Source organism: Perca fluviatilis, chromosome 13 (assembly GCF_010015445.1).
Source record: "Perca fluviatilis chromosome 13, GENO_Pfluv_1.0, whole genome shotgun sequence".
Classification (NCBI taxonomy): Eukaryota; Metazoa; Chordata; class Actinopteri; order Perciformes; family Percidae; genus Perca; species Perca fluviatilis.
Genome location: NC_053124.1, coordinates 13,288,174 through 13,302,409, shown reverse-complemented (window position 1 = coordinate 13,302,409; position 14,236 = coordinate 13,288,174). Strand labels below are relative to the sequence as shown.

General features: G+C 39.7%; 1 protein-coding gene across 3 annotated transcripts in view; it reads left to right on the top strand.

Moving 5' to 3' along the window:
- Positions 1 to 14,236, top strand: part of adgrb2 (adhesion G protein-coupled receptor B2) — a 292,014-nt gene that overhangs the window by 121,226 nt on the left and 156,552 nt on the right. For all 3 annotated transcript variants that reach the window (XM_039819389.1, XM_039819387.1, XM_039819388.1), the window contains exon 2: positions 5,303 to 6,206. In XM_039819389.1, the coding sequence (XP_039675323.1) occupies positions 5,318 to 6,206 (889 nt within the window). In that variant the 5' untranslated portion in view covers positions 5,303 to 5,317. The remainder of the gene's footprint in view (positions 1 to 5,302; positions 6,207 to 14,236) is intronic.

Genomic DNA, 14,236 nt, shown 5'->3' with positions numbered 1-14,236 from the left:
GTTAGTTCACAGCACTGTTCTCTTTTAGATGAGTTTTAGAGTGAGGACAACGAGATGAGTCACATTGTCACTTCATTGCATAAAAGAATGAAGACGGAGCCGAGAGGAAAGAGAGGCAGGGAGTGAGGGATATACATATTTTGCTATCCTTGGTGATAACATTAATGTCAAGGTGGAAGGGGGAAGGAAGACATCAAAGCTAATTAATATTTATGGTTGCCCACAGTAAAGTGCTGTTTTAGAGTGAAGTGGGACAGAATGGCCTCATGAAGACAGCACTTTAGGGCCTACTCTTGCACAGACTGTGGGTCTATGAATATTCATTGTTCATTGTCCCAAAAACAATTTGCTTAACGCTTCTGACTTCTTCTCATCCGTTAAATGTGCTCAAGGTTTTACCTATGCATGGTTTGGTCTTTAATGCTATTTATCTTCACTTGTGATGGGTCTGTGACTAGATAAACTTCTATTCTTTGTACAGTCTAAATTAAAAAATACAAAATTGTTCTTAAAGCATAGACATGCTATCTATAAGCCTAGTTGCATGGGGAAACTAGAAATGCTATTCGTCCTATTCTTTACTATAGATTCATACTGCATTACAATCATAGTGAATTCCTGGATTCAACAGTTCAGTGACACATTGTTAGCGGGACATGTGTCACTGGCTGTATAGATGTTGTATCACAGCATATTTGTTTGAAAGTCTGACTGGTTAAAGTGGCATAGTCTATAACCCCATCATATGCCAGACAGTATGATGTCCTTGAGCATATTTCAAAATATGCTACATTACCCTTCCCTAGTATGCCACTCATTTGTCAAAGTGTCACAGCAGCCAGAGCCAACACTGTTTAAAAACCTTTCATGTCATATTTGCCGTGTGAAAAATCAGCAGGTGAGAATCCTGTGTAGGAACACCCAGTGATGGAAAACGAAAAGCAGGAGAAACATCAGAAACTAGAAAAATACATGTCCAGGTCAGAACATAAGGTGTTGCTATGGTTACTACTCACTACTACCACCAACCTCTCCCAAAGTAAATACGGCCTGATAAGCGTAAGGGACTAGTGTGGTCTAATATACAGTAGTATAGAGTGTGTGTTTTTTTTGTGCAGTCCCTGGAGTATTCCAACCAAATTAATGTAGGTAAATAATCCTTGAGCATGGCAGTAACATTTTCTGCATTGTTGGCATCAGCATAATGCTTAAAAGCTAGTGATTGTGATTGTTTATTTTTCATGGTGAATGATGCAAATTTTGCGCCTATTTTTACAATTCCAGTATAATTGCAATAATGCCTTGCTCACTCCAACATCCATCATCTCCTCCATGATCTCTCCTGCGTTGTATCGCCCTCTCTGTCTGCCTTTCATGCGTTTCTACTGCTTTTATTAAGTGCACCACAACCTCTTATAAGCCCAAGTGCCTCTTACTGTCCAACTTATGTGGGGTCACCTCTTGACGTGGTGAGCCAAGCACAGTTCCTAGCCTCTTACCTAGACCCTGTGAACTACGCGTCCAATGCTGGAGAGCATTAACAGACTTCTGTGTAGTACAGGCTACTGCTGTTTCATTAACCTAGGTCTTAGGGAAGTGGAGTTCATGCTCTAAAAGCACAAACATGCTTCATATAGAGGCTGTGTCACATGTTTAGTATACAGGGCTGGATTGGGACTCATTTTCAGCCCTGGATTTTCATGCCTTAGACTGGCCCACTTTACTTCACGAATGACTATATTAACAAAATTTAAACAAAACCTTAGTATATAAGTCTGCAATAGCGCCCTGTCCTCTACATCCTTGTAATTCGGTGTATTTTGTAAAATATCACTATTTCCAAGTGTTGCCTAACAATGTAGATTTATTAGAAAAGTTAACATCTTAACAACAACCCAATGATGTTGAACAATATCATAATTTGTTTCTGTGCAAATAAGTAATCACAGATTAAATAAAGAACAAGATACATTGTATTGCACTTTCTAATGACACCATAATCTATTTTTTCCTTTGAATATTTCATACAACTTTCATAATGGGTCACAAGTAATATTTGGGCATAAAAAGTGATTATATTTTAGCTAATCTGATCATGTTTGCTTGTTCACACACTGTGATACAACAGCTTACAGTAGATGTACCATACACACTGACAGCAGCTATCCCTAATGCACACTACTGGCTCTGCTTCTGACACTAAATCACATATTATAAATTGTCATAATTCTCAGCACAAATCTCTCCTTTTTACAAAGCTTTCTGATCAAGTCAAGTCAGTGTCATTATGGTAATGCCGAATCATCTGGCATCATTAATTATCCCAGGGCATTTTTCATATAGAGCAGGTCAACACCACACTCTTATTAATTATTATAATACTCAGTCAATGATCAACCCTACCTGCCCAAACTGGAGTTCTGGGCTCATATAGCTGCTGCTTGGTAACCTTACTGGCTCTTCATTGTCACTGTTAGCAGCAAACTGGACTAGTAGGCCTACTAGCTGCTGCTGCGGAGCTACAAGAACAAGTTTGATTCATATACATAAACGCTGGTTTGCAGGCACTTTTCCTAACTAACTTAGCTTACTCGTCTCAACGTCTTCATTTGGCGTTTTGCTAAAAATAGAAAAAGTTCATCTGGCCGCGTCACTTTCTAGAGCTCTACTTTTTAAATTGACGCTTTTTCAGTGCCGTTTTGCGCTTTCTATTACCCGTTTAAAACAGCTTCTTTTTGCTCGCGGTAGCATCCTCCAACAAGCATCAGTGACTTGTGTACGATGACGTTTTTTTTTTTTTTTTTAGCAAGGTGCTGCCGTCGGAGGACTCCGAACATAAATAGGTCATCATTAACCAGGCTGCACTCTGCGAGTGGGCTGCAAGAAAAAATAAATACTGTAAATACAAAAAGTGGGCTGCGAGTGCAGGCAGCATAGGGACAGCATCCATAATATTCAACTATGATTTCAACCCAGTGCCATACCTGAACACCGGCCCTCCAACCAAACAACCAGACCGGCCCAACGGGAATTCTCCCGGTGCTCCCGATTAGCCAGTCCGGGCCTGTTTAGTAACCTTGGTGCTATAGCTACCAGGCGGACCAATTTGATTAGGCAAGACCAGGAGAAATTGGTGTGCTCTTCCTGGGTGCAGGTGAGTTTAGCACTATTGTGAGGAAAAGTGGAATGCCTATTTTATTTGCTTCCACATTTTCATTAATGTAACAGAAACCTCTTCTACTTCAAAGCTGTACAGTATACTCACAATAGCTTAGCAACTTTTTAGCATGTTTAGATAGATAGCTAGATAGCTAGCCGGGACAATAAGTTAGCACTAAATGTAATGGCTACCAGGCAGTCACTACTTACAGTATGTTAGTTTGAATGTAGTAACGTTACATTGTATTGCAACTCATATATTGCCACATTCACGTCCATGCCATATCAGGAAAATGGGAAGAATAAAAAAAGCTCTAGCAGTCACACATTCCACCATTGTTAGCTAGTGGGAGCACAATGCAAATTGAAACGCTATAGCTATATTTCACTGTCTAACATATTTTTTGTAAACATTTTATGAATGGCATTTCCCACATGCTTGCGTGAAATTTAATTCTGTTTGATACCTTGATGGTATACGTGCAGTTCAGTGTCACAAATTCCCCATACAATGTCTTTAATTATGAACCTTGTAAACCACCTGTGCTGTTTAACAGGTGTTTTATAGTAAGTAATCAATGTTGCTGCAAATGTGCATTATTTACAAGCGAAACAATGGCAGGGCGACCCCGTTCTTCGGAAACGATTGTGGCAAATTGCAAGGTCCTCAATGACGATCAAATTAAGTGGGAGGAGTGGAATTTAACGAGGCTAATTCCCGAACTCGCCACACCGACAGCGACTTTGGAGTGGCTGGCGAAACGTCGCTAATTTCCCCCCTCGCTTCCCAAAAAAAAAAAAAAAATTTTAAAAAAAAAAAAATAATAAAAAAAAAAAAAAATTTTTAAAAAAAAAAAATAATTTTTTTTTTAATTTTTTAAAAACTTATTTTTTAAAAAAAAAAAAAAACATAAAAAAAAAAAAACACTCATTAATTTAACACTCACTTTAAAAAAAAAAAAAAAAAAAAAAACAAAAAAACATTTAAAAAAAATAAAAAATTAAAAAAAATTTAAAAAAAAAAAAAAAAAAAAAAAAAAAAAAAAAAAAAAAAAAAAAAATATAAAAAAAAAATAAAAAAAAAAAAATAAAAAAAAAAAATTTTAATAAAAAAAAAAAAAAAAAAAAAAAAAAAAAAAAATAAAAAAAAGGAGATGAACCTCTGTCATATTCCTCCTGTGTGTCTTTGGCTTTCTTTCCTATCATATCACATCAGATCATAGCCCTCCATACAATTACCCAACTGTTGTGTTTTTGCAATATTTTCTTTGACAAACATAGTTATTTGTAACTGGAAGCTTCTTGTTTTGTGATAGTGTGCAGTAGTTTTGTAAAGTTTTACAAAATTGTTGATGAAATCAACAACTCAAATCAACACTGATATTACAGTATAAAGTTGCATCTCTTTCTCAAAAGGATGTGTTGCAAGGAAGCATTTGTTGAATTTCAGTTGTCTGGGTATCATACCATAAGGTTACAGGTAGAGTGGTGCGAACATTTCCCATCTCCCACACATCCTACTCAAACCGCATTTATGCAAAACCACTTGAAACTCTCAGGTGATGGAGCAGACACAAACAGCAGACAAAAATGTAGTGGGTATTGAAGTAGTTTTTTTGTTGTCAGGAGTGTGTGTGTATTGTGTGAGTCAAAATCAGGCTGTCGGGGAACCCTTACTGTGTCGGTGATGGTAATGGTTTGCCAGAGCCTTGGGGGAGCTGCTCAGCAGGCGTGTGTTGTGTGTTCTTGTGTGTGTGTGTGTGTGTGTGTTCGTGTGTGTTCTTGTGTGTTTGTGTGCGCGTATCAGCAGGAAAGGGTAGAGCAGGCCCCACAGTGCATGTCTCAAAAGCCAAGTCATCAACCCTTTTAATCAGCCCAGCAGGGATGTGTTTCTGTTTTTGGCAGTGCATGTGTAAGTGTGCGTTTGAAGAAAAACTGCTGCCATAAACTTGGTTATGTTATACTCTGAGGCAAAGGCAGAAACCTGTCTATAAATATTTCCAACCAGACATGCTTCTTTGGTCAACAGGAATATTGTTCAGTTCTTCTTTTGCCCGTGGTTTTCACAGGTTGTGTTTAAAGATATTTCCTGATGTACATCCCCCTCTCTCCCCATCCTCCTCTCTTCTCTCTTCCCCTGCAGGACGAATGTCATAGGATGAACACTGCTGGTGGGGTGTGTCTGTCTGTGCTGTCCTCTCTCCTGGCTGTGGCTGGGGCCCTGGCTGCCTTGTCTGCCCTCGCTCTAGCTCCTCTCTCTGCCCTGGCTGAGGCTGCCCGTGGGGCTGCCGACGGCGTCCCCAGCACCGGGGCAGAGGGGTCCCCCTCGCCCGTCTCCTCGCCATGCTCCAGCCTTGTAGCTGGGGTGCTCTACGGCTCTTTCTCCCTAAGGGAGCTATTTCCCTCCCGGGCGCCGGGCTGTTCCTGGTCCCTGGAAAACCCCGATCCCACCAAGTACTCCCTCTACCTCCGCTTCACCCGCCACCCTATCATCTGCCGGACACACTCCCCCATGCTCCTCTCCCTTGACCACCACCTGGCCAATCAAAGCTGTCCCCTTCACTTACAGACCGCTGCTGCCAGGGATCAGGAAGTCATTGATCTTTGTGGCAGCCAATCCAACACAGAGGGACCGTACTCCTTCCTACAGTTTGATAAGAACTTCGTCCAACTATGTCTAGCGAGACACCCAGCTGCGGATGAGCCTCAGGTTTCTAAGGAATTGCTGGAGCTGAGACTGGTAGAAGTGTTACTCATTAACAACGAGAACTCCAGTCAGTTTACCTGCGGCGTGCTCTGCCGATGGTTTGAGGAGTGTTTACGCACAGGGCACAATGGAGACCAGGAGGATTCTGACGGAGATGGTTGTGGGATGACCCAGACGGGATGTATCTGTCCAAACCACAACATCATGGCACCACCTGTTCCGTTGCTCCCCGAGACGCCCCACAGTTTCAGCAATGGTTCGCTCGTTCCCGATGATTGCTGCGTCACTGAGCTGCATTCCAATGAAGCAATCGCCATAGCACCCAGAGATGTTCGACAAGGTAGGATTATGTTAAACATTAGCACACTTCTCTGCACATTATTTATGCCCTGTAATGCAACATTCTATAACACAAATTTACAAGGCACACACTATGTTACATTGTCAAAACAGTTTCAGTTAAGGTATATAACAGTTGTTGATATTGCAGAAGCAAATAAGACAAAACAAGTTTGCCTTGTTATCCTGGCTTTTGATACCTCCTTAGGGTGCCACATGCCACTGCTTAACAGAGAATTTATTATTTCAATTTTGTTTGTTGGCCTTTAATTAAAAATCGAAGCAGTTCAAAGGGGGCCCTTTAAACCTTCCATCAAAAAGATTTATAAATGGCTGTCAGAAATCCAGCCTTCTGATGTATATTTTAGAGATTCCCCCATGTGGCCAGGAGGTGTGGCTCCTAGGACTTAAGTTTCCATGCTGCTGTGTGTGTTGTGTGTGTGTGTGTGTGTGTGTGTGTGTGTGTGTGTGTGTGTGTGTGTGTGTGTGTGTGTGTGTGTGTGTGTGTGTGTGTGTGTGTGTGTGTGTGTGTGTGTGTGTAACCATCTGTTGACAATGTTGGGACAAGATCAGATTTGACACCCATGCACACACACACGTGCACATGGTCATTCATACATCAATGAATTGAGCACGAAGCAGACAATCCCTTCCCACACATAGAAATATGTATGCATGTGTGCATCTGCAGAAATCTGTGTGTGTTGGTTTGTGTGTTTGCCTGTAAGCGACATGGATAAGCGTTTATCCATACAGAGATGGACGAGTGTTTGTACTAAAGCTTTCTTATCCGTTTTAGTTCATCACTGCCACCAGAGTATTTTCTTTAAATAATTCAATTAGACTAATGTAGAAGTGAAACGTAGATATACAGAGAGACATTGTAGTTTGTGTTATAGTTCACAGAATTACATACTGTAATCATTTTCCTTGGGGCGGATTATAGGCATGTTTGCAGAGTGAACAGCACTAATTAGAACCCTGTTATTCTTATTCCAAGCCTTTAGCAACACACTAACACTCATACTGGGAGCTCTAGGGTGTCTTACCTTGCTGACGGGAAGGTTATGGTTCTCTGGATTCAATCAGCAAGGGGGAGTATCATCTAATCTACTCAGAGAGGGAGAATGAGAAGGAAAAGGGAGTGACCGAGGAAGAGACGTGGCGTAGGAGGACTGATGCGCTGTTGGTTGAGACAAAAGCCCAACAAATAGCGGCGCTCAATAAATTGATGCCAAGTGTCGGGGTGATGCTAAACTTGTGCCAGTAGCCTAAAGCCATTTCACCTCAAAGACACTGATGTTGCATACGTATTGGTTAGCACTCGGTCACTCTATGAGGAATCTCACACCACTCATTAATACGGCTGTACTGCCGAGAGCCCTTGATGAGAGGATAGCATGACGAAATGTGGGCAAGCCTTTGTGTGCAGAAGACTGTTTTCTTCCAAACAATTCCCCTATGTCCTAATTACCCTAAAATAGCAGAATTACTATAAGCCAACATCACGTTGTCAGAGTAAGAGCCAGAAGCTTGCCTCTCTCCTGTTGCCTTTCTCTATCCACTAAAAGACAAACACTGACACCCTCGCCGAGTCAGAAACACGTCTCCATCTCGAAATCTTTTCTCATGTTTTGACTTTCTCCAGCTCTTCATTTACAATGCAGATAAGAGAACAGAAAATAAAAAATCTTGCACATGCAACGTTATTGACTTGACATTATCATAATGACTTGTGTGTGTGTGTGTGTGTGAAGCTCTTTGGATAAAAGCGCTATATAAACCTGTTTTTTCACACTTTGCAATGAATGTACCTATTGAGTTTTCAATTTGAAAAAAAAACTTCCTGCAACAAGGAACAAAAGTATATATATTTTTTTTGCTTATGTTGATTTAGTAGTTTGTAAGTACTGAACAAACTGCCCTTGTTGTATATTCTGGAATGTCTGTGGATGTGCTTTAACAAAGCACATTTAGTTTTCTAAGGCCAAGGAGCTTGAGAGACTCTGTCATTGATTTGCAGGTGGCACTTCACTTTTTTTTTTTCTTTGAGTGGAACCTTTTGCTCGACACAGAGGCTAACCATTTTTACATTTGATCACACTTAATCATTGTGAACATGCAGGAAAGAGACCAAAGCCACAGAGACACGAGCAGGAGGTCAATTGGAATCATTTGTCCATTCTTGTGCCTGCACTGTATGTGGCTGGTTATTGTTAAACTGATACATACTTTAATGCTTCACATTGATGTTGTAAAGACAGATACATGAACACACACGTGTATGTGCTGTATACAAGCAGGGGTAGATACCTTCACTAAGTAAAAAATAAGTAGGAAAGAAACAGAAAAGTTGTTTTATAATGCAACTTGCATGGGCCCTTATTACCCAATTTATATGGAAATGAGACACTATTTGTAACCGTGTTTACACAGATATTCAAATCTGCTCAGTGTCATACAGTAATACATTTATATATTGGATGGACAAAGACCCAGGACCTCTAAAATAAAAAATAAAAATACATATGGATTGAAAATGTAATGTCACAGTCCACTCCATGGGGCAAATCTTCATTAGAATGTTTTAAAAAATGACTTATTTCTCCTCTAACTGGGAGGATGAAGGACAAACGGGCATCTGCACTAAACACCATTCATCATTGACCGATTCCACCTGCACAGAAAAATGCTGTCCCTTTAGGTCACCTAATACCATGCAAAGTATTATCCGGTTCCTGTAACTGTCGTACCGATAACAAAGATTCAGTATCTTATAAGAACCTTCTCAGCTTCAGGCAGCAAACCTTGCTGAGGGTTTTGTCGATACAGGAATAATACAATGGGCTTAGTGAAGGTCAGTCAGTATAATAGACTATTGTCCATCACAGCCAGAATCACAATAGAATGATAAAAACTGTGCTGAGAATTGTCCTCAAAAAAGGATTTGTATTTTTTACAGTCCATCCAGTTTTCAGGCAAAAAGCAAAGGATCAAAGTTAATTATTTTCTAATTGCTATTTGTAATTATTTTTGAATAATCAAAATCTTCAAAAGACTAGCTTGCTGCATTTATCTAAATATTGATATTTCAGATAAAGAAATGGATGATAGAAGGCTAAAGAAGTCCTTTGTATTGGACAAACTGACCATTTTACTCTATATAAGTTTATCACATAAAATGTAATTCCTACATAGATCAACAGAAAGGCCAACATGCAGCACATCCATGAACTAGAGCATTATGGCCAAATGCTTCATATTTTTGTAACTTCCCTGCTCATGATGCAAGTCTTAGAAACCACATATAATCATGCACTTACACATTCATTAATGTCAGGTCTGCTATTAAAAAAAAACAACCCAACCAGATCCCCAAGTTCTCGTGTCAGTCAACAGCACACCCCACTAACACAGACTCCCATCATAACTGACATGCAATGTGTTTGACACAAAAACAAATATACCACTTCTTATACCAATTATTCCCTCCCTCTACAAAAACCTTTATTTTCTTTCAGCCAAAATAAGCCAGTAACATCAAATTCAGCTGGTGGTTGATTTCCAACCAAACTGCTCTCCCTGACTGTTTGTGTTTTGACAGAAAATTACCTTTACTGTTTGAACACATGCAGCTAGCTAGCTCAGTGTAATAAACTATCTCTTAACATCAAAAAGACAAACTACATTGTGTTTCATTCCAACAAAAATGAAATGAAAAACGGCATGTTTGTCTTAAAATAAATGACCAAATTATTGAAAGAGTAAATACCAAAAATTCCTTGGTGTTTATATTGATGAATGTTTAAATTTCAAATGTCATATTGATCATCTAACAAAAAAATTATCTTAATATGTTGGGTTATTTTTAAGTTAAGACATTTTCTCCCGCACTCAGCACTTCTCACCTTATACAAAACGTTGTTTGAGCCTCATTTAAACTATTGTAATGTCATATGGTGTAATAGTTTTCCCAGCCACTTGAAAAACCTACAGATTTTACAGAAAAAAATCATACGGGCATTAACGTGGTCCGAGCCTAATACCCCCACTCGTCCTCTATTTTGTCGTCTGAGCATATTAAGGCTTACCGAAAATATAATGTCTTTCAGAATGCCTGCATGATATTCCAGGTTATCCATAGGTTAAACTACCGTTTGTGTGAGCTTATTCCAATAAATCGTCCACTGTACACTTATGACACAAGGAAAAAATATCTAATTACTGGCAAAAAACGACGGTTAAAGTGTACGAGCCCGAGTATAGTTTGTAGGGGACCGCAGATTTGGAACGAGCTTGAGGAAAACTTGAAAGTGTCTGTCTCCATCTTCAAGAAAAGCCTAAAGGAAAAATTGCTCATAACATATGATTGCTAATTATTCTTTAAATGTTACAGTTTGTGCTGGGATCGTTCATTGATTGTTTGTAGTATTTGTTTATGTTAGTTTAAGTATGTCTTTATTTTGTATTATTTACTTTGTGTTTTTGGTAAATTGAGTTTTTGGATTGTATATTAGGCCTATCTGTTGTTGTTTATTGTTACTGGGATACTGGCAAATGATACATTGATTACGTGTGAAATAAACGAAAAACGTAAAAATAAACAGTCTCTAGTATTGGATACTATTCACACCCAGTAGTGAATACCTTCCTTAAGTTAAAGGTTTATACCTGGAAAATGTCTTTGTAAATGTGTGTAAAGCCAGGGTGTATGTGCTGTACAGTATGATGGAACTATCCAACAAGGTCATATTGCAAAAGAGTAACATGAAAGAATGAAGGTAACCTCCATATAAATACCTATAAAGGCACATACATAGAAGAAAATGGAGTAAAAGTTAAAGTCACAATAAAACAAGATTAAAAAGGGCCTGAAGTCGTCCGTGGCCTTGCAGTTTTAGCCATTCATGGCTCTAGAGATGACAATGTCAGTCGGTAGTTCAGTTGTCCATTCCACCAATTTGGGCAAGACGGAAATTTCTATTTCATGACTATTGGACGGATTGAGATGATATTTTGTGCAGCCATTCACGGAGAATGAATCCTAGTGCTACAGAAACTACAGAAGGAATGCTCACCAACTAAAATGGCAAATTTCAGAAGGATATGACCAGAAGATCAGAAAGACATATGAGGAAAACCTTTTTAGAGCTGACTGATTTTTAGAGCCAACAATTACATACGTTTGTCAATAAGAAACTGCATTTTCCTGCAAGTTAACAGCTACTTCTACATCAGAGGAAGACATTGTACTTCTGTATTTACCTGACAGAGAACGCTGTAGATTCAGAATGTAATTACAAAATATCACAATGACAATGTGGAGTAATCAGACATTAGCCTCATGGACTCATGGCAGTGCGCTACCCATCCGGCCCGTTATGCGAGCTAAACAGCACATATCTGCGTTCATCAAACACCAGAACCGGACCGTTTGTGTGTATATAGAGAGAGAGAGCGAGAGGGAGAGAGAATTGTCTTGTGTCATACGATTGTTAACAAATTTAACACTTCAGCAGAGGTGTTAATTTCCATACAGGTTTAGTGGCTTGACGGTTAACGTATGGATTTTATTCACGGGGGTATTTTGGCGACGATAATGTTATTGGTGTTGTAAGTTAGCAGTAGGCCTAGACTTAATTAACCCGACCCAGGGTGAGTTTGATGAAAACTGATGCCTGCCTGTTTCAGCTCTGAGATTTTCTCGCATTGCACAGCGCTGTGAAGGAATAATCTCCGAGATTACGTTATGTTCTGCCAGCTCACAGCAATTTAATACATAGGAGGAAAAAAAGTCTCCCCATCCAAACACACCCCAAACACGGACACACATACGTCTCGCTTTATTAGATCGCCTGTCACGCTCTGTCTGCCACTTATTTAGTCAAAGTCAAAGACACAAGGCACATTTTTGTGGGTCTGAGGTGTATTTCACATTTTAGCTGCTCTCTGTCTCTGGTCCACAGTGTGAGAGGGGGAGTGGCTAGAGCGGCAAAAGCCAATGTGTGCTTCTCTTACCTATATATATTTAACGATATCTTTTGCATTTCTAATCCAAACGTCGTCAAACTTGGCACTGCACTTTCTCGTGTCCGTAGCAAGACACCTGTCAAGTGTGAAATCCATCGGACTAACGGTTTCGAGAGATATGCACATAACAGACAGACAGACAGACGTTCCTGCGATTTATAGATAGATAGATGTAGTAATACAGTATGGATAGATCAAGAAGGATCACACATTTGTGGTGACAACTGTAAATGTGGTCATGCTGCCTGCACGTGTGCCATCCAAAGCACTACTAGCACAGCAGTGAAAAGGTCACCATGATGGATGCCTCCCAGCCCTCTTTCGCCTGGTGATTGAGATCCACAGGGCAGGAAAGATTAGAGCTGTGATATGGACCAAGATATGGACCTCCCTATTATGTCACCTCATCACTTCCGTCCCATTCAGCAGTAGCTGTTTCACTAATCTGAAAATTGCACTCAGGCATCAGATTTATGTTATTGTGTTAGTAGTGGTTTCCTCGTGTTATCAGCTGTTGAGGGGTTGTAGTTTTTGGTTGTATGTTTTTTCCAAGAAAAATTTTGACATAGCATATGACATTGCCACTATTGTTCTCTATCATTCATCAATCATTCACAGGGAAATTACACCATCCTCTATGTGTTGGCTCATCCATCATGCTGCTGTAGCCACCATTGCTGTCCTTTAATGTAATTAGTTGGCTTGCACACATTAACTTGTGGCTGGAAGTGGAAGCTTCTCTCTTATGCTGTGTATGCACTAAATATGTGAAGCAAATGTTTTGCATGGCGCAATTACATACGAAGTCAATGCAAACATGCAAATAGACCCAAAATTGCAACGGGCAACATGAATATCGCGATGCGAATGAGGCCAATATGCGATATCCGTATGAGGCTGTGTCGCGAAAGCCTATCAGCGTTGAGATTCTCCTGACGTCACAACACTGTTGAATCAGAAATGGAGTGATCTGAAAACCGGACATTTTCATGAATTTATAAAAAAAAACCTGGACAGTAGGTAAAAAGTGGACATGTCCGGGCAAAAGAGGACGTTTGGTCACCCTATGTTAAAACTATTTCCCATCTTCCTGCCGCAGCCTGTCACTCCTCCCTGTACTAACGTTACTCGTATGTAACGTTAGCTACTTGATCTAAAGACCACACAATGCCTTGTGTTTCTCACTCCTGCTAACTTATTGTTCATCAAACGTAACATGACAAAGGCATTTCGTTTCAGGGTTTTAAAGAGACGGGTGCTAAAACTGAGCATTTAGGACAGAGTGAATACTGTATATTCAGGACAGATAGTATGAGAAAAATAATGGTTTATTTTTTTTACATTAAAGCATGTAAACATGGTCTAGTAGAAACCCCAAAACACAAGTATGAACCTGAAAATAAGCATGATATGTCTCCTTTAAAGTAATTGCAGGCACTTCTTGGTTAGTGTTTAGTGTATTTGCATGATAATGCACTGTAAAGCAGCCTGGTTTGGAGTGATACTGGACTTGCTGCTACAATGTGAAGCACAGTCGTGTTTATCTTTCTTTGGTTATGCCATGAAAGCAAGATGCAACCTGAAGAGTCAGGAGTTAAGTGGCTGAAAGCAGTGTCCACTGCCTCCAATATACAGTATGTCCAATCTGGCTCTGTGCAGTCACGACACATTCAGGTCACGGTCGTAATGTCCACCAGCAGTGTTTCAGATGCAGCAGTGCAATGGCAGCCAGACTTGTTTTTACTGCAGTGTTTTTCTTTCTCTTTCCCTTCATTTTTACTGACTCACAGTTAGTGGAATAGGGCTATTTATCAACTAAAACGGCCGGAATTGTTTTTTTTATAATAGCCCAATACCAAGTTTTGTAAAAAGAATCTTGACTCCAATCTTCATAATAACACACTTTACTTTAGCATCTATGCATTTTTATTATGTGTGAGTCTGAGTATATTGCCATCAAAATCACTATAAGATTTCCTGTTTTTTTTGTTTTTTTTAAAG